Source organism: Dama dama, chromosome 29, assembly GCF_033118175.1.
Source record: "Dama dama isolate Ldn47 chromosome 29, ASM3311817v1, whole genome shotgun sequence".
Lineage (NCBI taxonomy): Eukaryota > Metazoa > Chordata > Mammalia > Artiodactyla > Cervidae > Dama > Dama dama.
The window spans coordinates 50,165,546-50,185,654 of NC_083709.1; the positions used below are offsets into that span (position 1 = coordinate 50,165,546).

Genomic DNA, 20,109 nt, shown 5'->3' on the forward strand with positions numbered 1-20,109 from the left:
GGACGTGACAATTACCTCCTAAGACTCATTATGTGGGTAAATGGTCAAACTGATCCATTCAAGGAGCTCAATCAGGTGCTTACAGTGGCCCAGGCCCTCCTCCTATATAACTCTGGAAAAGCTTTCAACCTTTATTCATAGTTTCTCCCTAAACTCTATTCCTCACGAATAATTTCCCTTCCAAAAGGATGTATTATTAGAACAGGAAAACCAGACTACTGTGTGTGATACATTATCACTTTGTGTATTGAGATTTCCAAACAATAATATCAAATTTATTAAAGTCCCAGGTTCTGAAATCTACAGCATGAAACCATAGAGAAGTTCCTTACAAAGTCATGTACACACCTACCATATGACCAAGCCACTCCTACATACTTCCTAAAATGAAATGAAAACCTATGCTCACACAAAAGCCTATACACAAATGTTCACAGCAGACAAGCATAACTATCAAAAACTATAAACCACCCAAATGTCCTACAATTAAATTGATAAACAAACTCGGGTGCATCCATGTAACAGAATACTATCCATTAATAAAAATGAACCAGCTACTGATACATCCAACACCTTGGATGTTTCTCAAATTCATTATGCTGAATGAAAAACCAGATGCAGATGGTCTGAGGAGACATATTGTCTGATTCTATTCCTACAACATTCTGGAAAATACAAAGCTATGAGGATGGAGGATGAACCATCAGTTGTAAGAGGCTAAGGGCAAAGCGAGAGCATGTCTGAAAAGTGACAGGACCAGGGAATTTTGGGTGTGGGGGGGTACTGGGAGAGAGTTGTTCTGTATTTTGTTTGTGATGCAGTTAACATAACTAGGAGACATGGGTTCAATCCCTGGGTTGGGAAGATTCCCTGGAGAAGGAAATGGTACCCCATTCCAGTACTCTTGCCTGGAAAATCCCATGGATGGAGGAGCCTGGTAGGCTACAGCCCATGGGGTCACAAAGAGTTGGACATGACTGAGTGATTTCACTTTAACGTAACTGCATTTGTCAAAACTCAGATCTATATACCAAAGAAGAGTGTATTTTATTATATTTAAATTAAAAAATAAAATGGAAATCTACTTCCATAATTGATTCTTTTTCATGGAAACATTTGAGCGTTGCTTCTATAAAAGATTTAGCCTTTTGCTGCCATCCGCCACAACTCCTTTCCAGATTCTTTACACAGCCTGAGAAAGACATACATGTTTGTGGCCACAAGCAGACGGTGGCAGAAGAAAGCTCCTCACCCCCAAGGGTAACACTTAGATGGCAGATTTCCCCAGATCAAAGTCCTAACAAGGCAGAAAGAACAAAGAGTGGACACTGGCCAAAACACATTAACAATAGCTACATACACATGCCAAGTGATTAGTTCATCACCTTCAAAGGGTGATGGTAAAATGCCAGGACCAGAGGACACCGAGAAACTTGAAGTGAACAGGAAAGCAGAACCAAAGTCAGTAACAGAAACAGCAGTGCAACAGAGAAAGTAAGGACTCTGGGAGCAGCAGCTGTCATCAGCTGAGCCTCAACGCGTGCCAGGCATTGTATTATGAGTACCGCATCCATTTAATCCTCTTCTATAAAGCATGTATTATCTATTTTCTAGTTCACTGCTGAGAACACGGAGACCCACTGATTTAAGTAACACGCCCAAGAGCACACAGTTAGCAAGAGACAGAGAATGCAGTGGGGACCCAGGTCCACTCTGACAGGCAGAGCCCATGATTTCCACTCCACCAAGTTACCTCCAGAAAAAGGTACCTTATCCATAGATTATACAGACATACCTCGGATACAGCACAGGTTCAGTTCCAGGCCAACACACACAGGGTGCAATAAGGCGAGTCATATGAATTTTTTGGTTTCCTAGTACACCATAAGTGATGTTTATACCACACTATAGTCTATTAAGTGTGCAATAGCACTATGCCTAAAAAAACATTGTACCTACCCTAATCAAAAACACTTCATACTGTGGAAAATGCTATCCTCTAAGCCTTCAGTGAGTCATAACCTTTTTGCAACAGTAACATCAAAGATCACTGATCACAGATTTCCGTAACAAATTTAACAATAATGAAAAAGCTTGAAATATTTCAAAAATTACCAAAACTTGTGACACAGGGACATGAGGTTAGCAAATACTGTTAGAAAAATGGTGTCAATAGACTTGCTTGAGGCAAGGTTGCCACAAACCTTCATTTTGTAAAAAATGCCATTTTGCAAAATGCAAATAAGGTATATATATATATGGGTGTTTAATACACCTCAAATATGAAAACTTGAGTATTAAAGAGTACAAGTGCACTTCACGCAGGAAACATGCTCTTCAAAATCTAATTTTTAACAAAAAAACTTATCAATACTCGGGAAGTTTTCTTGTGAAAAGAGCCATGAAATAAATGTTTTAGTGAAGTAAGGAATTCCTTTGTGATATAACCAATCATCCCATGATCCTTGTGCTGCAAAAGTCTGTATTTTAATAAAATGGACTCAAAAGGAGGGCATACTTTCAACTTGCAATTTTTAAAAAATCTATCTATATTAGCCAGTCTTGGAAATCAGTAAATAAGATTAAGAAGTTTTTATGGGATGAATAAATGAGTAAGTTCAGATAATTGTCTTTTATTGTATTTGCTGCTTCTGAAGAAACAAAAGGAAGAATGGAGAAAACTAAAATCGTTAACATTTCATCTCTGTAAGTTCTGGACCTCAGTAACACTAAAGGAAGCTACATGACCACTGTACCCATTCCCCAGCTTATTCAGTAACTAAGATCCACCTTGAACAGAAAGAGTGTTATCCAAAGATGTCAAGACCATAGGAAGTCAAAGAAATATTGACAGCATTCAATCCCCAAGATGCATTCACTAGCAAAATTAAATACTTAAATATTTGGGTTTGCACGATGATAAGCGTGGTATAAGAACAGTGTTAATATTTAATTTTTTTCTGACTGCTAAAGATAGGGGATTAGGGGACAAAATTCTCTCTTAGTAATCAACTTTGTACAATATCTTGCCAGCTCCCACTTAAAAATGAATAGGATGAACCAATCTGTCCAAAAAACAGAGTCATTACACGGAAAAACACAATGATGCAAAACACACATTTCAGAATTGGCTCCTCTAAAGAGAAAACTTACATCAAACTAGCTCACGCAGCAAACAGTGCACAATGCCAAATAATCTATCTGTAAGAGAATGAAATGCAGAACTCCAGTGTTTGGAACTCCAGCGGTTCCAAAATATGATGAGAAACATATTAAACCAATACCCAAATCCAGCCCCAAAACGTGGTGCTAAGGGCTCAAAAAGACATCCTAAAGCCCTGAAAAATCAGTGTCCAAAAACTAATCTGAAAAATATTTGCTTAAAATGTTCATAGAATCTTAATTAGATGTTGTATCTATAATAAGAACCCTATTTTTCACTTACTATCAGAACAGTGACATCCCAAGCATGTGACATTGAACACATTTCTGGGAAATGTGGCAAGCATTTACTAGGCCTTCTGATAAGGATACAAGCCCCAAACTCATAGCCTTACGTGGCTCAAAGCAGAACACTTTTATGGCGCCTACAAGAGTGAACTCAACAAGGCTAGTAAAATTTAAAAAGAAAATTCTAAAGTTAAAATAGAATGTCAATTCATGTACTGTTAAGTTAATGTAAGTTAAAGCTAAAATGTAATGACAGTGATTTGGTAATTTTCAAAAATCTGTCCCCAAACTTTTGGAAACCAAGATGAAATGTTCAAATTTCCATTCTCTCTCTACACTAAACTCTCCAGCTTCTAACAACTACAACAAAAAAGTCCTTTAAGATATTTTCCAGTTACCTGGAACCAAAATACAAGCCTGCTATTTCTGAAACACCATTTCAGGGGCAGGTTAATTCGAATATATTGGCAGGGGGAAGAAACCACAACTTTTGAATTTGCAACATACCTTTTCTGGAAGCTGAGATTCAACTTCTTTCTTCAGTCTCCTCAGTAAGAAGGGTCTCAACACCTTATGCAGACGCCTGATGATCAATATAGTTTCTTCTTCATTTAAGTCCACCTGCAAGAGAACCTTAGATGAACTTGATCCTTTGTTTTTTAAGGTTATTTCATGTAATAACTCTTTATACTATATTTATTATTTGTTTCAATACATGTCTGAAATTTTATATGCATTAAGGCCAGGTATATACCCATTATATACACCTCAGAATTCTGTTCCCACCTGCCTACCAGGTGGTAACAGAACAGCCTCTAAATAGATGTCTTTGTCTGAATGCTGACTTCTACGGAAAAGATCCAGAGCCACCAGTTTCAGACTGGGAGTGTTAACAGCTCAGAATTGGATGGGATATGATTGCGATAAAGGCTGATTGAAGACTGAGGTTGAACACGAGTAAAAGGGTAATAGTTAATGTGTTCTTACTTGAAATTGAGGGCTTCCCTGGGAGTAAAGAATCTGCCTGCAATGCAGGAGACTCGGCTTTGATTCCTGGATTGGGAAGATCCCCTGGAGGAGGGCATGGCTACCCACTCCAGTATTGTTGCCTGAAGAATCCTCATGGACACAGGAGCCTGACGGGCTACAGTCCATGGGGTCTCACAGAGTTGGACACCACTGAGTGACTAAGCAGAGCACTTAAAATTGAAGTGCTAAGTTGTCTTAGATGCAGAAACATACCAATGGTACAGAGCTTGAACATGGAAAGAACAAGAATAAACACAGTTTATGCTGGTGGGTTGCTAAGCCCCTCTACCTGATTCCTCTGCTCTGCTGTGACTGTGTTCAAGTTCAGTCCTATTTGTAAATCCTCTGCTTTCTCTTTCACCTTCCTCCACTAACCTCTAGGGGGCAGAGCTGATTGACACTACCTTCTTCAAATGGGCAAGCCAATGAACTCCCGACAAAAGTCAAGGGTACTTATAACATACCTCAAAATTAAAGGGCCAAATGGTTCCAACACAGATATCCGTAAAGCATTTTAAGTGCTTTTTCATTCTTATACTTAAGAAATCACTAATCAAAAGGACAGGTACCTGTTTCTAATAAATGAGTTTTTAAGAGAAGGCAGAGAAAGGAATAATAAGAAGAAATTTGCAAATAGCTACCCCAAGGTTTGAGGAATATTTATATACAAACAAAACTTAGATTAAACAAAACTTTATAGATTCACACTAAAATCTGAAAATAATGCATACAGAAAATAATTATAAACTAGTTTGGCTTTACATACAAACTCTTAACGTGGAAATGGTTTAAGGGGAAGCCCAAGTTTATAACAAGAAAATATTTTTTTTTCAAGGTTTACATTTGGTTGGTTGAGCTGTGGTTAAACAGACGGAACAAGTATCTCTGTATGTATTCTCCCTGTGGTCCACAGCAGTTAAGCATTCCACCGGTCAGGAACACCCTCTGCTGGCCTAGTTACCACACTGGCGAAAGACAATGGGATTAGGACACCCTAGATCCTAGGATCACTTACCCATTACTGGATCCATTCTCTCAGGATGGAAAAATATCCCTGGAGTGAACACATACCCACCCACTGACTGGCTTCCTGATATTTTACAACACCGTAAACCACCTTGCGGTCTCAGCTTTAGGTCCTTTCATTTCATTTCTTTGTCATGCAGTGGGAAAAATAAATGTTAGGCCAGTACCCTCTCTCCAGTCATGGCAAATGGTGCATTAAACCACTGCTCGAATGTGCTGCAGCTCTTAAAAATGGTGGGGAGGAGGAAGTTGAGGAGGGCCCAGAGTTCCGGGAGTTTGTTCTGCAGTGGGGTCCCGGTCAGGAGGATCCTTCTGGGGGCCACGTAGTGCGTGTTGAGGACCTGAGTCAGCTTGCAGTGGTGATTCTTCATCCGGTGGCCTTCGTCCACTATCATGTATTTCCACCGGATCTGTGATGCAAGAGGAAGGACCAACACGTGGTGAGTGAGGGAAAACACAAGTATCCCCAAGTGACAAGTGGTGATGCGGAAAACCACAGAGCCCACACTTGGTCCAGGCTATGGCACAGTACTCCTCAGCATGAAAGACTCTCAACAGTCTATTTCCTATACCTGACAGGTCAAGTCATGCACTGTGGAACAATGGGATGAAATAACAGAATGTGATCCCTAATTACCTTTTCATGAAGAAGGCAACTAAGGCCCAGAAAGAAACGGCTGGGCCAGGACTAGCTCCTGTGTTTCCCCATCCAATACCTCTTCTATCACTGCTATGTTATGACAGCCTGCCAGATTTAAAGGCTACATAACTGCTGCTCATGATGAGTACAGAATATAGTTCCCCACTTGAAGCAGAGGTTAATGACTGATTCCTCTAAGACAACATCAGCAAGTACCTATAGCAGAAGACCTCTGACTTCATGCCCTTTTCCTATTACCTTGGCTGACTCCTACCTTCAGGGCTTGGCTCCTGTTTTTTTGTTTTTTTTTTTAATTTGAACTTAGTTGCTAAGATTTAAATGTTGGAATATTTCACCTAAAAATCTGGACATCCAGCTTCTTTTAAAACGTTAGAAGATCTAGCAACCTGGACTCTCTTAGTTCACATGTATTCCTGACCTGCCAGGTCCATACCTGCCAGGTCCAGGACCCCAGTTTCAAGATGTCTAAAATGAAAGGACAAACTCACTGGCAGAGAGGGCAGTAATAAAATAGCATTCTTCTGTTTATGCCAAAACTTCAGAATTAAACACAATATATTCTTCCAGCATAACTGTCACTTCAAAAATAAAGAATGACCATTTGACACGATCTCCCTTTCTAAGTCTACACACAGTCCCCTTCCCCTCACACATCTGACCCTTCAGCCCCCTCCAAGGTCACTGTTTCTCAAAGTGAGAACAATGAGGAATATCCCACAAAGCCTATCCAATCCCCACAAAACAGTGGCAATGGCCAAGAAGAGCATCTGGCGTTCAGATGTCCCTGGATCCCGCTACAAAGCGCTTAGAGAGGAGGGAGAAGCAAAGACTTCTATGAAGTCCTCGCCTTCCTCAGTAGAAGCACCAGGAAAATCAGGGGAAAAGGAATAAAACATCAGTCAGGAAGGGATGTCCGGGTAAAAGAAACTACCAGAGGTGTTTGGGGTTCGCCCCCTGCTTCCTCCACCTCCTCTAAGAAAATTCCTTAAGAATAATTAAAGTTGTAAAATCAATTGTCCCAGACTTACCAATTAAAGAGGCCAGAAGATAAAAATGTACTTAATCAATATTCTAAATCCACTTTCCTGCCTAATTTAATTTAGCCTATGAAATAATAAGGAATCGAAGGTCTATGATTTTGCTATTGGATCTGCTGCTAATTAGGTCTTCCACTCAAAAAAACCTACTACCCCTTTCTAGATCTTCATTTCTCCAGAAACAAAGGCAATACATCTCGTTACCAGGCGTCTCCGATGAATTTTGAAATGCATATGCAGAACACACGATACAAATTTTCTTAAAAGGATCTCAAATGTACACACATATTCCCACAGTTATACTGAAAACATGTCATTTTTGACACTGCCAAATTCATCTCAGAGTGTGAAGAAGACGAACACACAGCATTGTTGCTGGTGCCATCTCAATTATTAAACCTCCCCTGGGAGCACATTTCCTTTATGTATTTCCTAGGATGCCATGAAGGGAACTCTCCGTTCCCAGGGCAAAGGTTTAATGCAGAGATTGAACAGACCTCAGAAATAGTGATTCTGTTCAGTTCTGGCCATAACTTAGTTTCAGATGATAGTGCTTTCAAAACACCACAGCGTAAAAGAAATTACTAAAGGAAAAAAAAAAATGAAGTCCTCCTACTTGCTCCATGACAGAAACTACTCCCATCATTCTACATGAATATATTAGGAGGCAAGATGACATAAATGGAAAAACAAAATTCTATTTTTTGGCTAAAGGACAGTTTAGGACCTATAAAGTAGCAGATATGTAGGTCGCAGGTGGAAAACAACTCTTTCCTGGCTCTAAATATATAGTCATGGAAACAACCCAGAGTCATCCAAACAATAATAGCCCATTATTTCACTGGAAAAAAACATAAAACAGGGAGAGCACAAAAGCTACAGCTTGGATAAACGTTCATATGGAGAAGACCATATGGAGAGATGCCTGCTCATCTCTGGAGAGACAAAGACACAAGAGGCATGAAGTTCCGCTGCTGACAATATCCCAGGGCAACAAAAACAATTATTTCTTCCACAAGCATGATGTTCAGAGCTGTTGGAGAGAAAAAGAGTTGCAGAAGGAACCCAGGTAAATTCTTTTAAGAGATGTAAACTCATTAACCACAACAGGATAGGTAAGAGTCCCAGGATCACTGACACACAACAGAAAATAGCATACATAAAATTAAAAACCCATGACCAAAATATATCTGACTCTAAAAGAGAGAGAGGGGGAGAGGGCAGTCATCTAATGAGCAAATTATAGTAGTGAGTATAATTTGAGGGATATTTTACATTCCAGTTGCGATGGTCCATAATTCAAGACAAAAGAATTTTTTTAAACATACCTTTGCAAGAATGTGCTTGTCTTTTATAATGTACTCATAAGTAGTCAGGAGGACGTTGAATTTGCCACTCCGTAGCTGGGGGACAAGAGAGCGACGCATGGCAGGGGTGCCCTGAACAGGAAGAAAATACAGATCTATATTACCCCAGGGAAGGAGGCGTGCGCTGTCTCTCACTACTCATGGCTTAATGGAGCCCAGACACATGACCAAGGACTCACACACACGCAATTATCATGCACAGATCCATTATCCAGGAGGAAAGTACTTGGCAAAATTGCCCACGTCTGGGTACTTTTCAGACTCTTGTGGAGAGGCTTTCCTACTGCAGACCAAGGGAGGGCAGGGAGAAAAAAGGAAATTATGGTGACCCCAAGGTAGCAGAGAACCCGCTGCTCTGCTGAAAGGCTCCATTTCTACAGGGGTGTCCAGCCGGTGCTCGGCTATCTGGGTAATTGCCTAACTTTGCAGGAACAGTGGGCATGGTGGCACGTGGGATATGCGATATTTGTCATTTGTATTACTCTCATCAGAAACCTCGCAATATGATAATTAACAATTTTCTTCTGCATTTCACTATCTGAAAGTAATTATGGTTTATTACAGTAATCTTCTCGGGATGATTAACTCTCACTGTTTAGTACATGATGTACATGACAAAACTTTACAACCAAATACAGTTCACAGATGTGCACATGGAATGAAGAAAATAGGGTCTATTTTTTGCTTTTCCACATTTATATATAAATACAGCATTCCAAACCTTGTAAGAAATTTTCACCACAGAAGGAGCCCATTTGTCAAATTCATACGTCCAGTTAGATAGAGTCCTGTAGAACAAAACAAAATACAGAGAGATGTTTGTATAAAAATCTGTGGTTAAAAAGATGTTCTCATTCACTTTCAGGCCTCACCTTGAAAGAGGACAGAGAATATAAAATATCTCAACTACACATTCATTTTAAAGGTGTGGAAATAAGAGATAAGTTAGAAACAAGTGCCACAAAGCGTGACAAGTTTGAGGATTCATAAGAAATCTCATGAGAGGAAAAAAAAATTAAAGAATGCATGAACACAGAGGACAAAAAAAAATCTTATTTTTAATACTGAAAGACAGCAATTACCAGAGTGATTTGGGAACTCTAAAAATGGCCATATAAATTCAGAGAAATTTGAGTCAGGAAAAAAAATGATAAAAGCACATGAAAATACTAAATAAATCTGTCAGGAGGGAGCAGGGGGAAAATAGTAAATGTCTTAAAAAAAAAATCCCCCAAACCATCAATGTAATCTATGAGTCAGAACATGCAAAATATAGATAAAAAGCAAAATACACGTTCAAGATGTAGATAACATGGAAAGGATGTCTAAGTACTATTGGTTCAAATAAAATGGATTTAAGAGGTCTGTGAAGAATTCTCATTTAGGCAAAATTTGAAGGAAACACTAAAACAGAATCTTTACTTTTTCTCAAGGTCCAAGTCTGCAATGAGTAGTGAGATCTAGAAGGGACCTCAGTGAACAGAACTGCAACCTCACACCACAGTCCGATACACTCCCATCCAAGGAGGGTCGTTTTGAACAGGAATTCCTTCCTGCAGGTATGTCCACTCAAAACCCACAAGGAACCCTGCAGTGGACGAGGCACTGGGAATGTGATGGAAAACAGTGAAGACCTGTACTGACAAAGTGGCAACACCACTGCAGATAAACTTCAGTACTGAGGGCAGTTTAATACAAAGTTGAGTCTGGATTTTCTGCTTTAAAGGGGACACTAAAGGAAGATTTAAGAACATACATTTTTTTGAATATATGTAGCCTTTTAGAAATAGAAGAAAAAAATTGAAAATCTTAAAAAATCAAAACTTTCAGCTTCATGAGCCACTTTAGGTGTGATAAAGAATGAGACCCACTGTGCGGCGTGCAGGCTGTATAGACCGCAACACAAAGGGCTGGAAAAAAATCACTTCATCTTACGCTTATGTAGCCAATCAGAGAGGCCAGGGTGGGAGACAGGGTGGGAAATGAAACATCTAAATCCAGATTATATGCTCTTGATAATCCCACTACAGGCTACAACTCTGCCTTAAATGACAAATGACAAATAGGGCAAGCTCCAACATAAAGAAAGATAACTGCAGAATAAATGGCTTTACTTACGAAAGGGGAACAATGATGAGATAGGGGCCATTGAGTCGTTTGTGCTCCATCAGATAAGTGATGAGTGCAATGGTCTGTATGGTCTTTCCCAGCCCCATTTCATCAGCTAAGATTCCGTTCAAATTGTTATTATACAGAGAAACCATCCATTCCAGGCCCTGGAGCTGAAATGAAGAGTAATTGCTTCAATTATTCAAGATCTGCACAGGTAATTAATACTAATACAACTCAAGTGGGGCTGCGACTTCTTAACTCCTCTGTGCTGTACGTCGGATTTCCCACAGTAGGAAAGTGGGGGAAGCACCAGCACAAAACGAAATTCAAATGTGAGCCTGTAATCACCCCACCGCTTGGCAGGTGCTGAGTGCTAATCAGATTTAGAAGTGATGGGCTGGAGCATTCCGGGGGGGATTTTAAGCAGCTTTACCGTTCATCCCTACTTAGCATTTCACAGTATATGGCATTCTAGAATTATTAGAGATGAAGAAAACCCAAACGAAAATCCATTCAAACCACTCCAAAAACAAAAAGCCAATGTGAGAATTAAAGAAAAACAAGCCAGAAGGCAGGTTGGGCATGGAGATCACAGGTCATTAGAAACAGCCTTCTTGGTAATGAAGAGCCTGTCAGCCCCCGGGGTGGGATCCCCTCAACTGAGGTAGCAGAGTGATCAGGGAGCCAGAGGCATCTGCTGGCAGAGAAAGCTCCCAGGCCTCACAGGGAAACTCCTCAATGCAGGTGCTCCCCAAGGGCAGCTGACCCCTGGAAACACCTTCAGCACAGTTAAGTACAAAAGCCCAGCACCAGAGACACAGCTTTGGATTCCCACGTTAAACACAAGAAAGAGTGGGTGAAAATACAAAATTGTTCAACTTTCCTCTCCAACCACCAACTCCCTTCCACCACCGTTATCACAGATGTCAGTTTAAGTGAGAGGGTTAACTCTGTCTCTCTCTCTATATATATACATATGCATGTGTGCTCAGTCATGTCCAACTCTTTGCGACCCCATGTCACTGTAGTCACCAGGCTCCTCTGTCCATGAAATTCTCCATGCAAGAATACTGGAGTGGGTTGCCTTTTCCTCCTCCAGGGCATCTTCCTGACACAGGGATCAAACCTGCGTTTCTTCTGTCTCCTACACTGGCATGCAGATTCTTTACCACTGCACCACCTCTGTGTGTATGTGTGTGTTTGTGTGTGTGTGTGTGTGTGTGTGTGTGTGTGTGTGTGTGTGTAATTGTTACAGTCAATTTAGCTTGCTAATGAAGTTATGCTTAGGGAAACGTTAATTTTAATTTCTTTCATGTAAAAACAAGACAAGTGATTCTTCCATTTTCAATATTTATTAAATGGTGATTCTGTGAAAAGGACCATGCAAGGAACTACAGCACATGGATATCTACATATGTAAGATGCATGCCTCCCTTCTGAAGTTTACAAAGAAGACCAAAGTTACATGCACCAAGTTACAAAGTTACCAAGTTACAAAGTTCATCATGCACCAAGAAGCAGCTGGCAGTGCGAATGTCATAAAATGTTATAAAACTGTATAGACCAGAATTTTTCTTGGGAAGAGCAACTACAATGGTTTGAAGAAGTACTTGGATAAGCTTCTTGGGGTGCCTTGTACCATGCAAGACTCTGAATCATCCTAAAGGTTTTCGCAGAACAGCAGTAAAACCAAGAGATGAGAAGAACAGAAAGAGGCCCTCAGGGGATGCGCCAAAGAGAGGGGCAGAGGAGGAATGGTGGGAACCCAGAGTGCTCTGTGGGAGGAGCTGCATGCTTGCAATGTGACTCCGAGACCACCAGGCCTTTAGGAGTCAGCTAAAGGCCAGACACATTTGGACACTCAAAGGGAGTGGATTTCTTTATTTATTTTTTAATGAAATTGGCAAAGGGGCTGAATTTTGCATCTGTTTTAATCCCAGATAAAACAGAAGGTGGACATGGGTAATCTGAGTCCAGGAATAAGAAACATCATGAAGCAAAAAAAAAAAAAAAAAAACACCCAGAGGAGGGGCAGAGTGAGGCATGTTCAGGAAATCTAACAGCGGGTCAGCAGAGGAGGAAGGCCATAAAATTCCTATAGGGAAAGAGGAAGAGATAGGTTTGAAAAGACAGTGATGAAGAATACTTAAAAAGTTCTCAGATGGCAGGAGGAAATCAATGTGGCTTTAAAAGTTATTTATGCATAATCTAAAGAATGCACTTTCCACACACAGACACACAGGAGGTCATCAGAACCATCTCCAAGTCCCTATCTACATCAGATAGGCCAAATCAGATGGCAACAACTTTGAACTTCATGAAAGTAGTATGGTCTTTGGAGAGAACATGACCTCACTACAGCCAGAGCACTGGTTCTCAAATTGTGCTCCAGGGACTCTTGAGGGTCTCCAGACCCTTCTGAGGAGATTACAAGATCAAAATTATTTTCTCATTAACACTAAGGCATCATCTGTCTTTTATATTGCATTGATATTTGCATTGATGATGCAAAAGCAGTAGTGGGTATAAACTGCTGGTGCTTTAACACAAATCAAAGCAGTACCGAGGCAGCAGCAGCTGTATTCTTCACCTCCACACAACGGCAGCCAACACAGTGCCGCGTTCTAAGAGGTCAGTGGACCCTGGACTCAAGTTCCAAAAGTTTGAGAGCTATTGGCCTAAAGTGCATACTGGGTTGGCCAAAGAGCTTGTTTAAGTTTTTCCATAAGATGTTATGGAAGAACCTGAATGAAGTTTTGACCAAATCAGTACTTCCCGAAGTGTATTCCAAAGGACCCTAATTTTACAGGATATGAATAGGAATATGATATACGAAAAGAAAGTTTGGTGGCCAGAGAAATTTTGGCAATACGAAGCTAAACTCATTTCACTGTAGGATGCTGATACGCAGTTATGGATGGCACATTTATTTTTGCAGACTCATGAGTTGGTGATACACACACAGCAGGGGCTACCAAGAGGGGTCACTCCCGGGGTGCTCAGACGTCTGATTGGCTCTGGAAGTCCTGGGTGACACCTCTGATCAATTATAAGGGCCTCTGTTCATTCTCATACATCTCCAGCTTTGGAATAGTAAATGATACAGTAATCCAGGTTACAGCTGATAGTATTTCCCATATTTATTAATATTTAACAACAAAACCCATTTCCCCCATTCTTTTTGGGGTCTATCTCATAGGACAAATGTTGCAAGGAACACATCATGAAGTGGAAGGAGGTAAAAGACAGGCACTGACCTCATTACAGACAGGTCAAAAGAAACATCCGTTATGTTTACAGCCTAGTTTTCAGCAAAGCATGGATGCTCACACCTTTATTGTGTCTTGAGAAAAAAAAAAAAGCATGTAAATGTTGCAGACAGCAATTCTTAGGTGGCTACATTCATAGTGTTAAACTATAGCCACCACTGAAAGTTTTGAAGAAATGTACTTCATTTACTTCAAAAAGGGAGACTGATGGTCCCTGTACTGGTAGAAAGTGGCTGGGTTTTCCATTCTGAAGAGATCCATGGGTAAAACAGTTGCAAAGGTTAAGTCAGCATTTCTGAAAACAATTCATCCCAAAACCATAAAAGGGAAAATGGGTAAATGCCCTAGTGAAGAAGGTAAAATGGAATGCTCTAAAAGAAGAATTATAGGCACAGCAGAGAAAATTCCTATATTAGAAGCGATGTGAGGACTCCCCTGGTGGTCCAGTGGTTAAGACTCCACAGTTTCACTGCAGAGGGACATGGGTTTGATCCCTGGTCTGGGGAACTAAGATCCCACATGCCACGAAGAATGGCCAAAAATGAAAAAAAGAAAGAATGTAACTCCAGACGCCTGCCATCATCGACTCTCTTGAGCAATTAGCATGCACACAACATATCCAATCAAAATTAGGTAACGGATTGCAACTTGCTAAGGATACACAGTTACCTGTGTTACCAAGAACACACAGTCACCACATCAGTTACCTGATAATGCTTCAGGGTTCCGTTAATGAGGAGGGCTGACTGCTTCTCCACCCTCTCGGAGATGGCGTGGGCCACCGTGTAGTAGGACTGGGAGCCTCTGGCACTGTACTGCATGCTGTACTCGTCGTCCACGTCTTGCTTCGCCGTCCTGGGGCAGAGAAAGCGGAGAGTCATGCACGGGGAAGCTGTGCATGAATGGAGAGCCGACAAACGGCCGCAGCGAGCAGAGCTTTATTTATCACCTCCTTCACGTGTGCACGCTCAGTCATATCCACCTCTTCGGGACTCCACAGACTGCAGCCCACCAGGCTCCTCTGTCCATGGGATTCTCCAGGCAAGAATACTGGAGTGAGTTGCCATGCCCTCCTCCAGGGGATCTTCCCGACATAGGGATCAAACCTGAGCCTCTTACATCTCCTGCATTGGCAGGCACATTCTTAACCACTAGCGCCACCTGGGAAGCCCCCACACCTACTTCATGCCCAGCAGGTAAAACATATTATCTTGTAATCCTCGCAAAAAAGCAAGCAAGGTAGACGTCACTATTACCTTCCCCACTTTATACCTGTGGAGAACTTCAGACTGAGATAAGTTCATGAATTCATGAATTTGCCCAGGTCACGTGAAAGATGGTGGCATTAAGATTTGAACACAGGCCTTCCTGACTTCTAATGACTGCTTTGAGCATGAACTGTACATCTGCAGGTTCACACTTGGCCAGTGAAGCTGTCCTAGGCCCTTGAAAATCAAAGATAAATCCTACCCACAGAACACTGCCCAAAGCTTGGACGACAGGTAAGAGGGGGAAGAAGGTGACATTAAAGACACGGGAAAGAGAAGAGGTAGAAAACAGAATGTTTTCTGCACCAGGTTAACCAACTACTGTGTCACTCTAGGAAGGGGCATGCGAGTTTGCGTGCTAAGTTACTTCATTCATGCTGGACTCGTTGCAACCCTATGGACTGTCCATGGGATTCTCCAGGCAAGAATACCAGAGTATGTTGCCATGCTCCCCACCTCCAAGGGATCTTCTGACCTAGGGATCGAGCCTACATCTCCTGTGGTTCCTGCATTGTGGTGGATTCTTTACCACTGAGCCACCAGGGAAGCCTCCTATGGAGGTGGGGTGGGAGTGGGCTCCTAAAACATTCAGTGAAGAAGGGGGCAGATGGATAAAGGAAAGATTACTGAAGCGGGCACAGAGCCCTGGAATAAAAGGAGAAAATATCAGAATGTCTATTTCTGCTTTGTTTTTTTTTTTTTTAAATCTCATCACTTTAAAATGTTCTCTTTCGCAGATTGTTTCACTGCAACTTTTCTTTTAACACTAGAGCGATACAGACAAAGAGCTGTGTAGCCCACTGGTGTAGAGGATGGGTGGGGTGAGGCGAAGAGCTGGGTGCTCAGGTGGGGGGAAGGACTCCGAGGTGTTTCAGAGACTGGACTGGGGAGTCAGGGGCTGACCGCCTGCAGCAGTGAGGACAGGGAGGGGAAGGGCACATCCCCCGTGGGTTTCTGGAGGAGTGTTGATGCCAGTAAGGGAGGTGGGAAAGGCTGCCGGTTGGAGAGGCAAATTTCATCTGGGATGGAAGTGCACATGACACGAGAAACCCAGGAGTGAGGGAGTCAGGAAGGAGAAGAGGACGGAAGGAAGGGGCTGAGCAGTGGGACACGCTGGTGACCCCTGATGGTGGCATTTCAAGGAGAGTCTGGGCATAAAGTCAGCTTCCATCCTTAAAGACAAAATTCTCTAAAAGAAAATTCATAGAGGAGAACCCTCACGAAACGCATATGCAAGAGAGGAAACTCTGAGAGATACATACTCAATGATCTGCTTGGCGTCCTTCTCCGAAACCTCCTCACTGTTTGGATCCAGAAGTATTTTCTCTTCAGTCTCCTGCCTGCTGGACTCTTCCTCCTCATCCTGGGAAAGGAACAAAGATTCCACTTTAAAATAAAGAGGGAATCCCTAGGATTGGCATTTTCTGGAAAGAGAGTGAACAGTATTCAACTTCACAAGTGATGTGAACACAACCAAGGGGAGGACATAAATTTAACCCTTACCTACGCCAGGCAAATCCTACCACTCCATCGCTGTTTAAATCACTGAATGAAGGACCAGAAGGAACCCTCTAGGGATCCCCTGGAACCCTTGCTCCCCAAGCATACATACAGAAAAACCATGCCAGAAAGATGGATATGTATCAATATTTGGTCATCAGAGAGTCTTGCAGATCAGGGGTCCCTAACCATCGGGTCATGGAGGGGTACCGGTCCTTGGCCTGTTAGGAACAGGGCTGCACAGCAGGAGGTAAGCCGCAAGCAATTGAGTGAAGCTTCATCTCTATTTACAGCTGCCAAAAAGGTTGGGGACTGCTGCTGTAGACCACATTTGCTCTTGATAACTTAGTGACCTTCTACACCCTTCTCTTCCAAAGCCAGCTGAAGAGATCTTAGTATTGTCTTTTTGATGATGCCAGTGGACCCTTCCACATGCCTTCAGGATGGAGGGACTGGAGCTTGTAAGCATGTGGCCTTCTGTGTGTGTGTTCTGTGGCCACTTCATATTTCTGGATATGTAGATAAACACTGCCAATAATATGGCAAAGGATTCATCACCTCCCCACCTCTGAACTATGTACTTGGTTCTGCTGGCCTGTTGGAAAGCTTTACTAAATATCCATAATATCCACTACTACCCACTTGGTGTTGAAAGTTAAATCTTTTCAGATAACCTAGAAGAATTCCCTTTAAAAGGAGGCTTAAAGAGAATGATGCTTTTCCATCACTTTTGAATGAAACAATGAGGACTGACAATGACAGTAATGCTGAACATTAAATCTATGATCACAGATCACTGAACTGTAAGGGGTAAAATGAGGAGTGGGTACAGCTCCTTCATGTCCAGGTGAGCACCAAGAGGGGACATGACTGGCCACAAGATGAGGACCCAGTCTCTGGACCCCCAGGTCAGAGTTCATTCTGGTCCCAGTTGTCTGGAGCTGTCTGCAACTGTCACTCTCAGGAGGGCACCCTTGGGTTCAGCAGCCTTCTTTACCTCATCTCTGTCCCTCCCTGGCTGTCAGACTCAATGAGAAGATTCTTCCAATGGATCATTTATGGGCCCATTCATCCAAGTAAACAAGAGATATTTTAAAAATTAATTTTGTAAGTTTCAAATACCTCAGAGAAAGAGTGGCCTATAAAAAAAATAGCATGCCTCCAAAAGTATTTGCTTGTTAATAGTATGCTTTAAAAAATAATAATAACTTTTATTCTCTTTCATTTTTAATCCATGGTAGATTAATTTAGGAAACACAGGTCCACAAAACAGAAGAAAATAAAAACAGTCTTAAAATTCTGGTGAGCTGGCATTGGTAAGGCTGCTCTGCTCTGGCCATGGTATTCTTTGAACCAAGATTCCTCTAAACTGGTAAACATCGGATTTAATGACTACACACTAGCAATGCTCTAATAAATGAGATAAAAATCTTCATTTATTTCTTCTATTTGTAATTGTTAAGCAATTTAAATTTGACCTAGAAATATCTTGATTATTCTTTCATTTCTATTAAAAGTGTACCATTTTAGGTTCTAGATACAGTGAGTATTCCTTCCAAGAGACTGAGAAAGGTGGATAACAATTATATCCAAAGTACTAAAACAAGAATCCAATTAAAAAAAAAAAAAACAAGAGGATCAATAAACTCATTAAACCAAGTAGATGTTGCTCTTTTTGTCCAAATTTCAATACTTACAGCTTCAAACAGGCCTAAGCACTAAAGGACTTCAGGCATTTTTAGGCTCTTAACCCTCAGTGTAAACCACTTAGAAGCATGGAATTGCTTTTCCCAAGTAATCCATCTCCAATTTTCCTCCAAAGACCTTTCTACCACCTCGATTTAATGCTAGCTTCTCTTTTCTTGGTTTCAAATAAACTGAGAATTCACCAAGTTTCCCCGCTGGCCAGGAGGAGCCCCTGAGAAGTCACTGTGAAACTAGGCATGAACCAGCGAAGCTCTGGCAAACTCTCTAGGCCAGCTATCACCCGCTGGCCAACAGTGGAGGACGAAGAGACAGAAGGACCTGGGCATTTTCCGAGAACTTTCCAGCCAATGAACTCCAAACAGAGACACAAACATACCTCCTCCTCATAATCAGAATCACTCTCTTCACTGTCCGATCTAGGGGCAACTTCGTAACTACAAGGAAAAGAGCAGGGAGGAAGAGCAAGTTTAGCTTTTTAAATTATAAAACTATGTGTGTGTATGTGTATACACAAATACATATGGCCCATTCTATGTACAAATGACAAATGCAAGTAATAACTTCAGTTCAGCAATGGTCAGATTGTTTTAGTTCCTAGATTTTACAAGGACCACAAAAATCTAAAAACCCAAAGAACACCAATAATTCTGCTTTCATGCCTTACCCAGGATTCATTTCCAACCAGGCGTCCAGCTGACTTGCTTTGGGTGCTTCTGGGCCAAACAGGACCTTGCCAGTTTCTGTGTGAGTCACTTTGACGGGGAGGTCACTCATCTGGCTGCTCTCATCTATGGGCTAGACAGAAGACAAGACACGGCACTGCTTACTGTTATGATATTCTCCCAGTTCCGTGCTAGAGTTTGTGGCTATCCAGCATGTGAAACCCCTTCCTGTGACTAGAAATTTCATCACCTGGTGAGTCCCAGGTGGGATGTTGGAGGTCACTTTCCACTAAAGAAATGGGAAACACTGGCCTTCCTTGCAGCTAAGGTATTGGCACAAGACCTAAGCTCTGCAACTGGGCACATTCACCAAGGCTCTGAATTGGGACCTAGAAGAAAGTGAAGGCCAATGGGCACACTGGCAGGAGTGCAGACAACAGTAGCAACATTGCCAGTGCAGTGGTATTGGCCATGCTGACTCCCAAGGCCAGCTGTGTCTTCACTAACCAGGTGTAGAGTACACCACAGTAACATATAACTGAAATAACAGTATAGCCCCAGTCAGGGTATTGCCTTCGGGAGATCTGATGACCCATGCAATACCCTGTTAACATGTTGCCTTCTTACTTAAATCAAGCAGAGTTGATTCTTGCCATTTTCAACTAAGAACCCTTAGACCCCCAAATATTAATTTGCTGTTGTTCAGTCACTAAGTCATGTCCGACTCTTAGGGACATGAGTCCTGGCTGGACTGCAGCACACCAGGCTTCCCTGTCCTTCACTGTCTCCCAGAGTATGCTCAAACTCATGTCTATTATGTTGATGATGCCATCCAACCGTCTCATCTTCTGTTTCCCCTTTCTACTCATGCCCTCAGTCTTTCTTCCAATGAGTCAGCTCTTCGCATCAGGTGGCCAAAGTATTGGAACTTCAGGTTCAGCCTCAGTCCTTCCAATGAATATTCAGGATACTTCCCCCAGATAAAGACTACTACAAACTCATGGTTTCAGAGAGAATCATG

At 41.8% G+C, this 20,109-nt stretch overlaps 1 protein-coding gene across 4 annotated transcripts in view; it reads right to left on the reverse strand.

Annotated features, from left to right (window-relative positions):
• Positions 1-20,109, reverse strand: part of SMARCA2 (SWI/SNF related, matrix associated, actin dependent regulator of chromatin, subfamily a, member 2) — a 175,467-nt gene that overhangs the window by 97,853 nt on the left and 57,505 nt on the right. For all 4 annotated transcript variants that reach the window (XM_061132642.1, XM_061132644.1, XM_061132641.1 and 1 more), the window contains exons 11-19: positions 19,091-19,221; positions 18,803-18,860; positions 16,482-16,582; positions 14,659-14,806; positions 10,689-10,852; positions 9,292-9,358; positions 8,532-8,642; positions 5,673-5,915; positions 3,958-4,071 (exon numbers count right to left, since the gene is read on the reverse strand). In XM_061132642.1, the coding sequence (XP_060988625.1) occupies positions 3,958-4,071; positions 5,673-5,915; positions 8,532-8,642; positions 9,292-9,358; positions 10,689-10,852; positions 14,659-14,806; positions 16,482-16,582; positions 18,803-18,860; positions 19,091-19,221 (1,137 nt within the window). The remainder of the gene's footprint in view (positions 1-3,957; positions 4,072-5,672; positions 5,916-8,531; positions 8,643-9,291; positions 9,359-10,688; positions 10,853-14,658; positions 14,807-16,481; positions 16,583-18,802; positions 18,861-19,090; positions 19,222-20,109) is intronic.